Genomic DNA, 16,578 nt, shown 5'->3' on the forward strand with positions numbered 1-16,578 from the left:
TCAACTCTCAAAGAAAAGGACAAGAAGAATTAATTTCTACAGATATTTTATTGAAGAACAGTTTTTTCTTCTGTTGCATGACATACCTTTTTTAAACAGTAAAATAAGGAAATTTTTGCTCCATAAACAACACAAATTAGCCCTTATAGCTCAGTCCAGCCAAAATCTGTGTAAAATAGTTAGTTCTATATTTACATTCTGTACCAAAATAGGAAACACATGTTCAAGGTCAGACACTTCTCTCAAAACAGTTGTTTTATCTCCAAGGTAAGCTTCACATTAAAAAGGCAACATTTGCACTTTGGAAGTCTGGTAGTATAAGATCACACTATTCAGTGCACAAACAGCCCCAAATCCTGAAGAGCAGTACATACATGCAAGCAGGCACTCACACATCCAGACAAGCAAAAACCAGGGGTTCAATCTTGCAGGGAAAAGACCTTGAGCTGCTCAGCTGGCTGAAAGTCACTCCTTGGAAATGCAGGGAAGGAAGGACATACACCTCCCTCTCTACTGAATATCCTCAAGCAGAAAGATTTGCAGGACAGGAAGATTTAAAAACAGCTGGCCCTCATAAGGGATTGTGGATATGTCTGCTCTCAGACATCAGTCTCCCCAGTTTACTAGTGCTCAGCAGAAAGAATGAGCTGCGTTGCACTGACAGTCGATTATTGGGGTATATGATTCTCTTTCAGTAATTAACCTACATGGGGCCGTGACAGTCTCCCAAGACCTCAACTCATTTCAGGAGGAATGAACTGCTGCTTTTCAATGTGATTTTACGTGCTGCATTCTCCAGCCAGAAGTTATCCTTCCTCCTTTTAATTGCAACATTAGAAAAATGTGTTCCTAAAGTATGACTTGCCTCAACTTCTAATTGAAATGATTTGAACTACTGGGATCAAAAAAGACTGCAAGACTAATTTACTTCCCTAAGCAAACATGGAATGCTTTTAAAAAGTTAAGAAGTTAGAACTGTGGACACTATACACTGAAAATATTTCTGCTACAGATGAGCAAACTCATGCATCTCAGCACAACTACCAGGGCTCCTGCTGCCCAGTTTTCTCTGGTGGAAACACAAAGGCTTAAATGGGCTGTAGTTCCAAGTTCTCACACTTAAGAGATGCAACAGGAGGGACTCACCATGTGTGGTCAGGACATCTAAGACAGCAAACTTTGTGTTTATTTAAAAGAATTCTGAATTTTACGGCAGAAACTACACTTAAGGCTACATAACTGTTCTGTTTAAGCTACAATTTTAGCCGTGTTCTATACTCAAAAATGGCTTATGCTTCCTACTGTAGTAATTTTACTCTTAAAAACCTGAGACATGACTTTACTTAATTCATGTTAAGATCTGGAAGTTCACAGCAGGCTAAAAGCTGAACGCAAAGACAAACAGAACTGAGGTAGTCAACTTTGCTCAAATATTCTGTATGACAGCTACCAATTCATTGCCACTTTAAGTTGACACATTCCTTGGCAGCTCCCACAAGGCTACAGCTGCTTGCAGCTGCTAACCCACTGGTGGGATAGAAGATGTTGCATTTTTCCAACTAAAGTACCTTCCATGCCCGACCCCCCCAAAGTCACGTCCAGTTCTGCAGTTCACAGGCAGCTGAAGGGCTGCACAACAAAGAAATTACGACCGAAATCTCAGATTATTAAGGCAGTAGCAGTTTTACTTCACTGGACTCACTGATGCAGCTACTCAGCAGATACTGGTGAACCTGACCACAAGAGCTCCAACAGGCCGATTGATTTTTCCCTGTCAATACAAAGCACTACATCCCTGTTCTTTAATTAATGCACACAATTCAGACATAGGTAAGCATCGACTTTCTAAGCTGTCTTCCAGTTAATTCTCAGGAAGAGAGATTAAAAGAAGAAAAGCCATCAAGATAAACAACTGTGTAGAAGATAAAAATATTCAATTAAATATGACAAATCTCACACTTAGACAGGAGACCAGCATATCAAATACTGAGCACAATAAATTAACACTAGTTAAAAAGTTTAACAGTTATAAAGTTAACCAGAAAGTTCAGACAGTGCAAACATTTCACAGTAAGAGAAAAATAACCAGTAATTTCTTTTCAAGTATCAAAAGCATTGCTGTTGAGTGATACCATTTCAACTGTATTATTGCACAACAGACGAAAAATACAGTATCAACCTCTGGGACCTAAGATGTATTCTCAAACCTTTATGTTTTCCAGCTATCAGTTTAGATTGACTGTTTGTGGATATATTAAAATAATTAATGTTCACTTATCGATCTGAGTGTTTCATAATTCAATTTGTACAGTTTTAAAGCATTTGAGTCCTGACTTGTATTGCTTCTCAGAGAGACTGATTTAAGGCTAGCCTAGGCCTAATTCACAGCAAACTTAACCTGCAGTTAAGAAGGAGAACTAGCCCAGTGCAAGGTGCTCTCAACTGTGATGTCTTCAGACAGTTTAAGGTTGCACCTCACTTGCCTCAGCAGTGCCATAAGAGTTTCTTTAAATAAAAAAAAAACAACAAACAAGTCCAGTAGGCACAAAGAATCTCTTACAATCATGATGGAAGTCCTATCATTAAAGTATAATTGTAGGTATATAAGTTTTACTCCATCTCCCTACCTTCCATTTAGGAAAGGGATCCAGTCACTGACAATTCTAATACCACAGAACATTTAAGAAGCAGAGTAACATCATCTTTCTCCCTATATCTGCATTTTTTAGTGCTCCCATAAATTGAACACTTTTCCAGCAGTGAAAATGGTTCTAAAAGGACAGACAGTGGACTGAACCACAAAGAGCTTCTTCACCTCTGAACAGGATTATTTGTTACACATTATAGTCAGAAATGAATAAAAACATCCATGCAAGGGTCCTATGGAGCAGCTTGACAGATTTTACTTACTCCTTACCTTGACAGATTTTGCTCATTTCCTTCATCTTATATGTTTTGTCATCAAGTGATTAATTTTGTAGCAAGGTGTGCCCTCATGTGCCTCAAACCATCTGATTCTCAACTTATTACAAATACACAAATAATCCATAGTATTTACATGTCCAAGAAAAAGGAGAGAAAAAAAAAAAAAAGGCAAACAGATTAGACTTTCCTTACACATTCAATATAGTTTTTGGTCTAGAGACATCAGTATGATCCTGTAAGATTATAGCTGCCATTGCTACTGGTTTGCTCTTCAACAAGAAGTGAGAACATCTGCAGTAATATTCATAACTAGTTTTGAAACAATAATGCCATTACTCATTATTTGAGAAACAAACCAACAAAATAAAATACAATCATAAATCCTATCCTAAATTTACAGTCTGTAAATTTGGGATAGTATCAGCACTGAAATGCCTTTGCTTAGCAAACTCTTGAGAATATTCAAACATGATGCATTAAATTTCACAGTAGAACTAGCACATGTTAAATGAAAATGGGATTTCTAGACAGTTGTCCTGGTTACCAGTCTGAAATTCCATTTTGTGCATGTAGGAAGATGTAATGAACCCCAAGAATTAGCTGCTTTACCTAGTATGAATTCTGAGGGGGCTCAAAGCTGCAGAATCCAGTTGTGGATGCAACTGTCAACCACTGGTCTATCCCATTACATTCTTTCCTCCCCCATAAATTGTAAGAATTGACAAAACAAATTACCAGCCTCTTCAGGCCTGGGTTATCAGCAGTGATGGCAACTGATTTTTACATGGCTTTTAACTAAACCACTGAGGTATATTTCCAGTTTGAGGATGCTTTGCTACCAATCACACAACAGACATAACAAAAAAAACCAGCCCTCAGTTCTATTACAGAAGAGTTCTCATTTCAAATCTTGACTGAGTTGCCAGGTAGTCTAATACAGTTGGCAAAGTGGATCTTGTTACTGTGTCAAAAAAAACATAGGTTGCAATTCAGGAAAATACTGGCACTTACTGAGATGACAAGGTAAATTTTTCTCCTCTCAAAACTCTGCCTGCTTTTGTCAGCACCTCCCTGACTACTGTGTGCAGCAATACTTGCCAGAGAAGATGAGGTTCAGCAGGTGAGAACTGCCTGCAGAGATAAAACCCCTGTGCTCCACAGCAAGGAGTGCAGCATGAGGAGCATCATCTCAGAACTTCTTCTAGCCCCAAGCTCAAGTTTATGCGCAGAGAAACAATCCTGTTAGCAGGGGAACTAAGTTGGCCACCAGCAGCCAAAGGGTTACAACCAGGCTGGACGAGCAGGAGCACAAGTCTAAAATAAAAAAAAAAAAAAAAAAAAATTATAAATGCTACATTTAAAGACAAGATAAAATAACAAAGGGAACACTAAAAATCACCAAAGAGTTAAACTTCTTGACAAAACATTAACTGGTATTTAGTGAATGAGACTTTTTACCTTCCTAAAAAAGAAAACTGAATCTGATTTTTCTGCATTACAACATAAACATTATCAGTAAGAGGTTATACACGTGAGAACTCACTTTCCACCAAGGTGACAATTTTTAAGATTATAATAATGATATGGCCTTCAAAATACAGGTCAGATTTCCTGCTAAGTTCCCAGGCTAAAGCTGGGTTTCTGGCATGATTATCAGAAGGGGACATGAAACGAAGGAGTTATCTTTCTGACACATTTCTACTGTGTTAGTCACTATTCTGCATGACTGCACAGCAAAAATCAGGGTACCTTTGCTATTTTCCTTTACCTCCTAAACCTCGGATCTTAAAATAGCCATGGCCTTCCCCTCCTATTCCTGACAGTCAAGAGCTGACACAAACCTTTGACGTTTTCAGATATTTAATACTGAAGTTTCACTTCAGCAAATAAGGCAACCTACCAATGGGTGCAGCTCTTGTTAAGTTAGAAGCTGGAGGATCCCGCTCTGGGGGACAGGAGTCACAGAAGTCTGAACAGGCTGGGCAAATCAGATTGCCAACGTGTATCCAGCCATTCATCTGAATGCTCACAGTCAGTACCTGGCCTGAGCGGCTGCACAAGTACGCAGTGTCCTTGACCCACACGTGCAGCCCTTGTGGAGAACATGAAACCTTAAAATAAAAGAGTCAAGTCTGTATTATGATTTATCGTAAGCACAGATTAACTGCAAGTATTTTAATGCAATCTGAGCAGCTACTAGATTCAGGAATGCTTTAAAGCACTGACTATACTCTTTTTGTGCAATCAGGCAAATCATCAGCTGAGAATGAATAAAACTTGGCTTCTGCAAATGACTACTTCTGTAGAGTTGTGCAGTTACTGAACGTGACACCATTAGTGAGATAGTCCCAAAGAAAATGAGGATAATGAGAAATAAGTGACATGTGCACAGTGCTTTCCACCTCTGAAAAATCAGTGAGTAATTAACACTAAGCTTCAACAACAGAACATTCCCTGGAAGTATTCCTTAGCTGAGGATAAAGTGTCACAGGAGTAAGATGAAGAATGTCCCTAGTGAGACCGGAAGCCATCCCAGCAGTCACACACTTAACTTATCTAAATTACAGGCTTATGGTTGGAAGATAATTGTTTTCAAAGTATGTTATATGATCTACAGATTTAAAGCAGAGAAAATCATGTCCAGTGTGCAGGCACAAAGTTCTCGCAGTCACACCCTACATTTTAAGCCCAACTTTTGCTTTAGGGTTATTAAAAAAAAAACCACCAAAAACCCAGCACATACTCACTTGATAACATCCACTACCCCAGTCAGGGTAACTGAGTTTCCTCCTGCACTGTTCCATAACAAAAGCAGATTTCTGAATAAGACATACAGAGTTTGGTCCATATTTCTCTGCACCATAGTTTTTGGTAGGATCTAAGGTAGAAGGAATATACTGAATTGCAGCTTAACTAGAGGAACAGAAAACCCACATCAAATTAAAAGGCTATCTAATCAATGTTCCCACGTGCAATTCAAAGTTTACTTCTGGAATATTTCAGACCCTTAATTATTATCAATTTGAGAATTATACCATCTTGAAAAAAATGTGGGAAGAAACACAAGATTTAAAAAACAAAGAAGTCAGCTAACCACAAAAAAACCCCCCAACAAATAAGCACTTTGCATCAGAATTATGTAGGTATGTTTGCTCCGAGGGAATGCCTGCTGTGATTGCTGGCTTGAGGGCAGAGTGTGTTTGCTTGGTTGGTTTTGGGACAACTGCACAGACAGGTAATATCCTACAGCATCCTGGAGCTCTGCAGTAATGAACATCCATGCATTACTAAGAGACAAACCCATGTTGTGATAACTGGAAAAGCTCCTGGCCTTCAACAAAAAACCTACAAAGGTGGAAAGTGGAATTATGTTTCAGAGACTCAATAAACAACCCCCCCCCCCATCCTTTGTCTTGTATTTGGATCATTTGGGGTAAGTATCTGTTAATTTCTTTTGCAATTCTTGCATTAGATATGTGAGTTTGCCTCAGGTGTACAGAGTAGTTGTGCTATGCTTCTCACCACAGCACAGTGTTTACACACCTGGTGGTGTGAAACTTCACTAGTGAAGAAACACTCATGCAATTAGTTTGAATATGCAATCTCTGAAATACCACCCTGAAGTCCTGAATACTGACCTGGCTGGTTTTCAATTATTCTACAGTCTGAACTTCGTTGAAATTCACCACTTAAATGCCAGCTGAATTCCTGACTGAAGGGACAATAGTCAGCAATTTCTACTGAGCCACCATAGTAAGGTAATTCTTCTGCTGGCACTCCATTAAGATTGTCAAAGTACTGCAAAACAAAACATAGTAGTGAAGCAGTTTGTGCAAAGGCAAATGTACAAGTGTGTTTTAAATAGAACAAATCACTACAGCTGCAAGAATATCAGCTGTTACTACTCAGGAATGCTATTAACAGCACCTCACAATACCCACAAACCAGATGAGCCAGGAATATTTAAGAATGCGCAAATAATGCAGAGGTTCATATCTGCATATATCACTCCCAACTTCTGCTCCTGATTCCCCTCTTTGTAATAATTTCATTCTTTGAGTTGTTAACAGAACAGATTTCTTAGTGTGCAGTGACACAGGGCAGCAGACTGGGGGAAAAAATACCTCAAACAAGACATTCTGAGGGATTTCTGTTACACAGTAACATTTCTATCTGGCATTTGGCTAGATAGCCAACCAACATCATCCTCTTTTATTAAGATCACAATGAGTTTTTACCACTCTTCAGACTCCTTGAAATAAACTAGGCAGACATTTTTCACAGTATCTACTGTCATATGCTAGTTCAGAAGAAAAAAAAACAAAACAAATATAATCATCAGGCTGCAAAGCTCAACAATGAAAACACTTCAGTTACTTGTAAAGTAGGGTCCATTATACCTGATATTCCTGAGGTAACTGCTTTGGAAATTTCTGCAAGTTGCACACTGCTACTGCTCTTTGGTCCTGTCTGCAGGTTAACTGCAAAGGATTACTCCTCAAAGTGTCGCAGTATGGACTTATTAATTGCTTCCTCAAAAACAAAAAGCAAACAAAAAAAACCTGAATAAAAATCACATCAGATCAATTAAACTGTTTTACATAAGCATCCTGTCAAGACTGTTTGTTCCCATTCTCCCCTACACTCAGTCAATCACACGAAGAAACACCGACTTCTTCTCTGGAGGCTAGTTTTTCTTATTTGTCTGGTTATGACCTTTCTGATTTAAAGAATAGCAAGCCAGCAAACAAAGTTACAATGCACTCACCTATTCAGTTTTAATGACACTGCTTTGTAAACTTTAAAGAAAAAACCATACAAGCAAAACAGGCCCACTATGCAGCTGTGTCCTAGAAATGTATGAGGATTGTAAAGAACAAACAAGGTTGTAAGGAACAAAGCAGGCTTTGTCTTGAAGATGGCTATCATCTCCTTCAGTTGCTCTAAGTACAGTCCAGTAATGCTAAGTGACACAGGCTGCACTTCCAATTAAAAGGGACAAAACAAGAAGGCAAACACTTTTAGAGTAAGTCCTACTCATCCTCTTTAAAGCACAGCTTTCTCATAGTGTAAATGCATTCTACACCCTAAGATGTTTGCCTCTGTATTTATTGTATTGGGGGGGATGCAGGGCAGCATTCCTTGTTCATCTCTATCTACCTCTACTTCTTGTTACAGAGTTACAATTGAAGGACAACTGTAAGCAAGCATCAGGGTTTCCTCTTTATATTTAATTTTTTTTTTAAAGACTGTATTCTTACTTTTGTCTCTTCTGATCAATCCAGAATTTGCAGCTCTTCATTACAAAGTCACAGCCTTTATTGCGTCCCCAATCTAATTTCTCTGCCATGCTGTAATTAGCTTTATACCATCTGTAAAAGTATTTTGAAATGAGAATATAGTTACTTCAAAAATAACTGTTCTGATTAATAAAACAGCAGTTCAAAGAATTTCATATTATGCCTTACGGTTTTCAAATTAAGAAAAGGGAAATAAGATCCCTTTCTGCCTATCAGAAAACATATTATGATTTCCCTATTTTTCAAGTCACAATGAACTAGAAGAAAATGTTGTGATCTGCAAAGGAACAATGCACACAAAGATGAAATTTTAGGCAATTTCTGCTTTCTATCTGCAAGAAGAGCTGAAAATAATCATCAATATGTACTGCATGCAACTGAAAGAAGACTTACATTAAGACAGAAAGTAAACATATGCTACAAACAGCACTTTGTATTGCAATGCCTGGCTTTTAAAGGCTAGATTAAGAATGGGTTTTGAAACACATGAAGAAAAAACAGCATACTGGGTACGACTCCTTGTCTAAAGTAATGCTAATTTATGATGACCATCTACTCTGCTGCAGAGGGATAAGTACAAGTGCATCAACTTGAAATAAAATCAAGTACAATGAAAACCAAACACAAGTAAACCAAAACCTGCTCCCCCCACTCTTAATTCTTACCCTGTGTCTTCCATTAATGCTAAGGTGATCCTGGAAAAGACTCGATTCTGAGTGTGGGATCCAGTCATTGCTTCATTCTGAAAGTTATCAGTTATGATTGGTAAACTGCTCAAAATCATTGTTGTAAGAAAATGCTTCTTATGAAAAAGCATTTTATTTCTGGTCTCTTTTTACTGTTGACACTCAAATCCCATACTCTGTCATTAAAGGACTGTCCTGAAGCATTTCCCTTCTTGTTTACCCCACTGCATAAAACAACCACTAGAAAAAGTACCTCTGCCAAAAATACCACACAGCGCAAAGTTACAAATAAAAATTAGCTTAAATGTCAAGAGAGAAATAAGTGTTTCCTTAATCAGGCATGGTTCTAGAGGGGACATGGCAAAAGTTAAACCCAGGGCACATGAATAAAGACAAAGTCCTGGTAATGAATAGAATGATCAAGTATTTAAGAGGCAGAGGGCAACAAAACTCAAAGGAATACCCCCTTTGCCCCAAAAAGGGAGCAAACCCTCTCAAAAGGGTAAATGGCAGACAGGAGTAAGAGATATTTAGCTTTTCAGTAATCACCTGATTTCAAACTCATACTCTGAGACTTAGCAAGAAGGCTAAATGACAGATGTATCTAGAAATTGAACATCGAAGTATTTAATTGGACCATTAAATTGGACATTTAAGTATTAAGTACTGTTTGTGATGTATCTCAGTGAGGTTTGATACCCCTGTATTTTCAAGGCTCCAGTAAGTACCACAATAAACCTAAAAATAAAGGCATGGGGAGCAGATATTCCCACATCCCCTTCCATTCCTACTATCAGCACAAACCTCCAACAACCTCTTCTCCCAGTGATTGAGCTCAGTACCCATGCCACCTTGATTTTCAAGCTCCATTCCCTCTAGAATTGGACAATTAAAATGTTTTCGGGCTTCTTCCTAAAAAGAAAACATTTCAACACAACTCTCAAAACACTGAGATGGATACCCACATGCAGTCCTAGTGCTCTAGAATTATCTATTAAAAGTATTTCAGCATTTCTTTTTCTATCATTTTGTTTTCTACTCAGAGGCTAAGTAAGCACCCCAACAGCAAGCCTATCACACTATCTATTCATCTCCTTGAAAGAAATGAGCAAAACCAGGGGTAATTAATCTGTGTTTGCTCTATACACTCTGTTACATTCAAAACAAAAAGATTATTTGTGGCCAAATGTGATTAACACTATGACTTATTTCCAAATCCAATTTGTTACACTTGAGCATATGTTCTGTTGGGGGCACAAAGAGAGAGTCTTAGGCGTGGGAAGCAAGAAAGACTTCCAAAAATCCTTGAGGAATTTCTTTTTAAACATGACAAAATATTAATATTAAAGGAGCGGGAGGTGTCTTAAATCTGTAGGAAAACATCTAAAGAGTACGACTAAGGAATTTCTTCAACATCAGTTTTGCTTAACCTTGAATAATTTACTTTCCAGTCCCTTCATTGTCTCTTACTATGTCAATTTATTTATTTCCTACCGTCTGTCACCCATTTTCCACTTTATTTCAGGTACACCCTCTTAGTTACACTGTGTTAATGGCATAGGCTTTGGACCAAACTTTCAGGGAAGAATATTCAATGTTAGGCTATTACTTCTTCAAGGATAAGAAATATTTATGACTTAAGAACATGATGGCAACCTTGGCATACAAAGCTTGAAAGGTAAGGCACACTTACCACTACCCGAGGTGTCACCAGAAGATGAACAGCATGGCGCAGCATTTTGCCACCACGTATGTCCCACAACCTCACTGCTTTATGAACGACTTTATTGCTCCACTGATACAAACCTAGGCTGTAAGGAGAAGGTTTGGCTACAAATCTTTCCCACAAAGACACATTACTGTGCAAAGATCTATCTCCATAAAAAACAGAATCACAGATAATCTTTAGACTCCCTCGTGCTTCCTAAAGTTAAAAATTTTATTATGCAGCATTTCTCCTTTTTAAGATGTGTTTATTATACACACAACTCTGATTTAACAAGGCAGAGTAAGATTATTAAAAATACAGTCTATAGACTCAAGATGTATTTTCTACAGTTACCAAAAATGTAAGAAATCAAATAAAACCCCTCAGTATTGCTATCATAAAAAACCAAAGCTCTCTACCCTTCCACCTCCTAAAAGAACATGTACAATACCAAATAAACAAAGAAAAAAGAATGCAAACTGCTCATTCTGTAAAAAATCAGAAAATTCACACAGCAGATTACACACATTGTCAGTTCTGTATAACCATAAACTTTGAATGATACAAGTCTTAAAAATGAGCTGCACTGATATTGGACAGCACGGGTAATTGTAATGCTTAACTTCAAGCCTTCTGATAAATGAAATCCTGTCTTAGTTTGTGGATATGTGGACAATATAAGTGCTCCATGGCAATGTAAAGAAAGATTAGAAAACCACCACACACCACTGTTTGAACATAACAAAGTAATTCAAATAATGGAATGAAGTTGGGTTTTCGACAGGCAAGAATACATCCTAAAACAGCAACACAAAAATATCCTTCAGTGGGACTACCAAGAGGTCCAAAAAATATGTAATACCTTTCATTAAAAGGAGGAAGTCCATCTGCATATCTTGGAGTCAAAGGTTTTCCATCATCATCACGATAAAATGCAAACAGTCCAGCAGAAAAACCCTTGAAGTTAAAAACCAAACAGATGGAAACCTTTGGTAAGACATTCATATACACAGTCAAACACCGTGAAAGAGTTCCCACACCCACCACTGTCACGCTGCAAGTACAACACTCCAAGGCAATTAGCACAAACTGAAGGAGGCAAAGCAAGAGCTTTACTCCACCAAATATTCTTCTTTTGGCAACAAGCTGGAGGCATGTGAGGAAGGAGGCACCAATCTCAAGGCAACATCTTATCAACCCTTACCAGTGCATGGATTATCTCGTGCTTCACTGTAGACAACATGCCAACAAATTCCTGAGCTTGTGTTGAAATCATGTTTGGACACAAGTTAGCATATCCTGCTATTGGCCTGGAAGACAGTTTTAAAATTAAATGGTTTTCAGTAAAATACTACAAAATTCAAATCATTAGTCACTTGAAGCAGCACAAGATTTAAAGAAGATATAGACTAATGTAAAAATATGCCCTTCCTAATAATTTATAAATATCTGCTAACAATACAGTGACTAGTTTACTGGTGGGATGGGGTCAATCAATCTCTATATTCAATATTCTGCACAGATGTCAGTGACAATAATGCAAGGGACCTGAATTTTAGGTAAGATCCTAGTGAGGTACAAAGTCTGTAACAGTGACTGCAACTGAAATGGAAACAAAAGCCACATAAGTAGGAACTTGCATTCTTTAAGTTTGTGAAATCATGACATTCACCTCAACAGAAACAGGATCTTGAGGTAAAGTTCAGCATTAACAGTGGAGGATCAGCTCTGAGTCATGTGCCTCAACTTTGCCGAGTTAAGCACTATTTGATGGGTTTGTTGATTTTACATAAATGCAGCACTTGTCTAAGTCAATAATGACTCCGGCTTTGTTATACAAAAAAGGCAAACAATCAAATTCCACATCTGAACAATTAAAAAACTTCAAAGTTTAATGAAAAAGAGAGTTTGCAACAGAGGGAATACTTGCCTGTCCATTTCAGCTTCCAGCTGGCAGTAGGCTGCATATGCAATGATATTTTCATGGCCACACCTTTCAGTAGTGAGAGCACTAACGTAGAGCACAAAGTCAGCATCTCGAACCCCTTCCTGCTCAGGTGAGCCCGTGGGCCTGCGGTGCCAGTCACTGTCATTGTACACCCTGCATTGCTTTACAATGTTCAAATGGAACAATTAAAATACTTAAGACCAAAATTTTACATGACATAATTCAATTAGCTTGAAGCCAAGAAGAAATCCTGCTGTAAGACAGCAGAAAATAAGTAAATGCCCTGTGAAGAACAGTAAACAAAACCAGAGCCAAGGAATAACTTTCAAATTACTAGCTCTTTTGATTTATTACACACAAAGAAGGTGGCAGCTTAAAAAAAACCAAAACAAAAAAAAAGCCTGCCAAGCTTCCCAGAATTAGCACCCTGTATTTCCTATAAATTAAAAAAAAATACTGTCTCACAAAACTAGTATACATAAGTAGCAATAGCATTTCTCATGTAATCTGCTATGTTTTTAATGATAGAGTTGAAATTTCCAAGTTAAAGAAAGAAAACCAGAAATCGACTGATCACATACTGTAGTTGAGTCAAAAAGTCATGCAAGAAAACAAGTCTGAAGCATTTCTTGCACCATTCTCCTGAGTCAGTGGAAAACCTCCTCAAACATGGTCTTCAAAAATCAACTATTAACTCAGTGAAAATCCAACTCATTGACCAAGGTGAATAACAAAGTGACTAGTGGCAATTTAGCAAGCTCCAAATCTCATCCTCTCTGTACAGGCCATTAGAACACAGGCTCAGGAGATAGTAACCAGTCCAGTTTCATTTGAATTTTGATTCAACAACATAAACTACAAAAACTCACACTAATTTAAGTTGATCTATTCTTTCATTCAGACTTAGAGATCTCCAGCAAACAGGTCATTTATGCACAGTTACCAACATTCACTTTTTCATTAATTACCATAAATAGTAATATTTCAAAGATTAGGAAACACTTGGATAGCTGAGCTTACCTGGAGGTGTTTCTCAGGAACTATAACTGGCCCACACCTTGTATAGTCTGCACAGGCTTTTTGGCAATATCTGTGAGGGTCAGCTTTCCTCCTTAAATATTGGTTTGTCACACATTGCCTTCAATGAAACATGGGACAGTCAACACTTGTTATTAAAAGAGAACTATAGAATAGTCTTACAGCACTATATTGGTACTTAATATAACTTGCACAGTGAAAATTGTTAATTACCCTACCAGGGAAGACATAATGCTTCCAGTTGTTAATGGAGCATCCACAGGTTCAAAGAGAGATTAGGACAAGGTTCATAAATGAGGGTACACATAAAAGAGAACTGGCAGCATGTATAGCTTTGAACATCTTTGCTACAACAAATGCAGGTGCTGCTCGTGGAAGGTTGGCAGATTCATAAAAGAGCATCTGCCACTCCCACTGGATCAGATGGGTCACTGATCTGATTCAGCAGGGCACTTCTTACTGTTACTCTAATCTTCTTTTAAAGGCTATGCAGCACAACATTAAATATCAAAAATAGCAAGTGATTTTCAGCACATTTTCACATACCTGCTCAGCAATATAGCACCTGCAGATTTGCGCACTTGAAACGTCTTCTCCAAATAAGATATAGCTTGTGGGAAGAGTTTGTTCTGAAAAGAACAAAAATCAGAGTCACCCAGCAGCAGTGCAGACACAACTCACCCCAAAGGCATTAACTACCAAGTTACATGAAACTTGCTAGATATTGTGGTATAGCAGAATAGGGGAAAGCCTGGCTCTCTAAGAAGTTCAATTATTATCAACATATTTATGAGACACTCTGTTTCAGTATTCGCATACTTTGTTATATGAAAAAATGGGAAGGAAACCAATACTAATCAGAATTTACAGCTTCAAAGAGGCTTTAACTACTATATACACATTTCTCACTGATATCTGCACCTTGGGAAATAGCAAACACCTGTCAAACAACATGCAGCAGAACTCTGGAATCATTTGTAATGGAGGTATAATCTATACACAAAGCTTTGGTTTTATGGACTAGAGGAATATTAAATTGCTGGCGTGCAAGGTTGTAGTTAAACTAGCCTTAGACTTCATCCATGTAGTAAATTATATACAAACAAAAAGGGAAAGGAAACATAACATACCTTTATAAGGTGTCTTTTCTCAGGCAGCAAACTATATTTAAAAACAAAACACACGAGCTTTAGTTAATAAGGTTTCCATTCTCAGCCATGACGGAAGAAAAAAAAAATCTGCCATAACATTATACTCACTCCTCAACGCTTCTGTCATATACAATCTTTATTCTTAGCTGTTGATCCACGTTTCTCTTCGAGACGTGATTTTCCTTGAGAGGAACTTGATAGACAACCTGTCAGGGAGAGGCATGAGGCGCTGGATGAGGCAGCTCGCCCGGACAGACACAGCACCCCACGGCCCCGGGCCCTCGGCTCCTTCTCGCCACAGCAGCACCGCTCGGTGCCAGCCCCTTCCAGCCCTTCCCTCACCGGGAATGGGACGCTCCGCGCCCCCTGCCGTCACTGGCGCCCACAGCCGAGGCGGCGGGGCCAGACCCGGCACAGCCCGGCCCGGGAAAGCCGAGAAGGGACGGATCCAAGGGCGGGAACGGCCAGCGGGGGAGCCTCTGCTCCCCAACACCCCTCGCAGCCACCTGAAGACCCCCGGCCGCCCCACCTGGTCGCCGCTGGGCACGCGGTGGTCACAAGAGGAAGAGGCAGAGGCTGAGGGAGGCAGCGGCAGGACCAGCAGGAGCCCAGCGGTGAAGGCGGCGAGCGGCGGGCGCCAGCATCGGGTGAACCGGGCGCGCCCGCCGCCCGGCTCGGCGGCCATTTTGGAGTGCCCCTCCGCCGCGTCGCCATGGAGGCAGCGCCGGGGGAGCGGCCTCGGCCAATGGGCGGGCAGAGGGGGCGGGGCGGGAGCGGCGGGCGCTTCTGATTGGGCGCGAGGGGAGGTGCGAGGGGCGGGGTCGGGAGCTGAGGGGGAGTGGCGGCGGGTGCGAGCGCGGTGACTCAGAGGCGCAGGGGCCGGGCGGGTGGAAAAGCGGGCTGGAAGGAGCGGGGCTGAGCGCTGACCCCGCACCGCCAAGGCCACCATTAAACCATCTCCCCAAGCGCCACCTCTGCACGGTTTTTGAACGCTTCCACCACCTCCCTGGGCAGCTCACTCCAATGCTCGACCACCCTTTCTGTGAAGGAGTTTTTCCTAATGTGCAGCCTAAACCTTGGAGGCCATTTCCTCTTATCCTATCGCTTATAACCTGGGAGAAGAGCCCGACCCTAGGCTGGCTACAACCTCCTGTCAGGGAGTTGTAGAGAGCAATAAGACCCCCCCGAACCTCCTTTTCTCCAGGCTGAGCCCCCCCAGCTCCCTCAGCTGCTCCTCATCAGACTGGTGCTCCAGCCCCTTTCCCAGCTCTGTTGCCTTCTCTGGACATGCTCCAGCACCTCAATGTCTTCGTCATGATGGGCCCAAAATTAAACACAGGGTTTGAGGTGCTTCACAGTGCCCAACACAGGGAACAGTCACTGCCCTGGTCCTGTGGCCACACTATTGCTGGTACAAGCCAGGAGGATGTCATTAGCCTTCTTGGCCACCTGGGCATACACTGGCTCATATACAGCCATCTGTCAACCAGCACCCCCAGCTCCTTTTGAGCCTGGGATTTCTTTTTTCGTACACAACACGGCCTTCTTCCAGCTTCTCAGTCCACAAACACGGTACAACAGGGTACCCCCAAGTTTCCAGTAGGGAAACAACTAGAGAAACTTTTACCACCACCACCACTGATCGGTTTTTGTAGTCCTTCATCTTGCAGCTCCTCCTGCTTTCCAAGGTGTTCAGGTATAAAGAGGGCCCCACAGAAATAGAAAGCACCGTGTCCTGACTCACCCGGCTGCTTGGTGACAGCAATCGGAGAAGCTGGTGGATAGCTGGTGCTTTCAGCTAAACCGAGTTACTCTGGCTGCT

General features: G+C 40.3%; 1 protein-coding gene across 1 annotated transcript; it reads right to left on the reverse strand.

The window, feature by feature from the left end:
- Window positions 1–29: 29 nt before the first annotated feature.
- Window positions 30–15,456, reverse strand: LMLN (leishmanolysin like peptidase). Its single transcript, XM_069021149.1, has 17 exons — window positions 15,286–15,456; window positions 14,865–14,962; window positions 14,736–14,766; window positions 14,152–14,234; window positions 13,588–13,705; window positions 12,550–12,728; window positions 11,824–11,929; window positions 11,482–11,576; window positions 10,605–10,722; window positions 9,716–9,823; window positions 8,891–8,967; window positions 8,187–8,297; window positions 7,326–7,458; window positions 6,564–6,723; window positions 5,673–5,803; window positions 4,826–5,036; window positions 30–4,239 (listed from the first exon to the last, which is right to left on the reverse strand). Exons 1-17 carry the CDS (start codon window positions 15,439–15,441, stop codon window positions 4,145–4,147), a joined length of 2,010 nt encoding a protein of 669 aa, XP_068877250.1. The 5' UTR covers window positions 15,442–15,456; the 3' UTR covers window positions 30–4,144.
- Between the last annotated feature and the right edge of the window lie 1,122 nt (window positions 15,457–16,578).

This window comes from Aphelocoma coerulescens, chromosome 7 (genome assembly GCF_041296385.1).
Source record: "Aphelocoma coerulescens isolate FSJ_1873_10779 chromosome 7, UR_Acoe_1.0, whole genome shotgun sequence".
In the NCBI taxonomy this organism is placed as follows: Eukaryota; Metazoa; Chordata; class Aves; order Passeriformes; family Corvidae; genus Aphelocoma; species Aphelocoma coerulescens.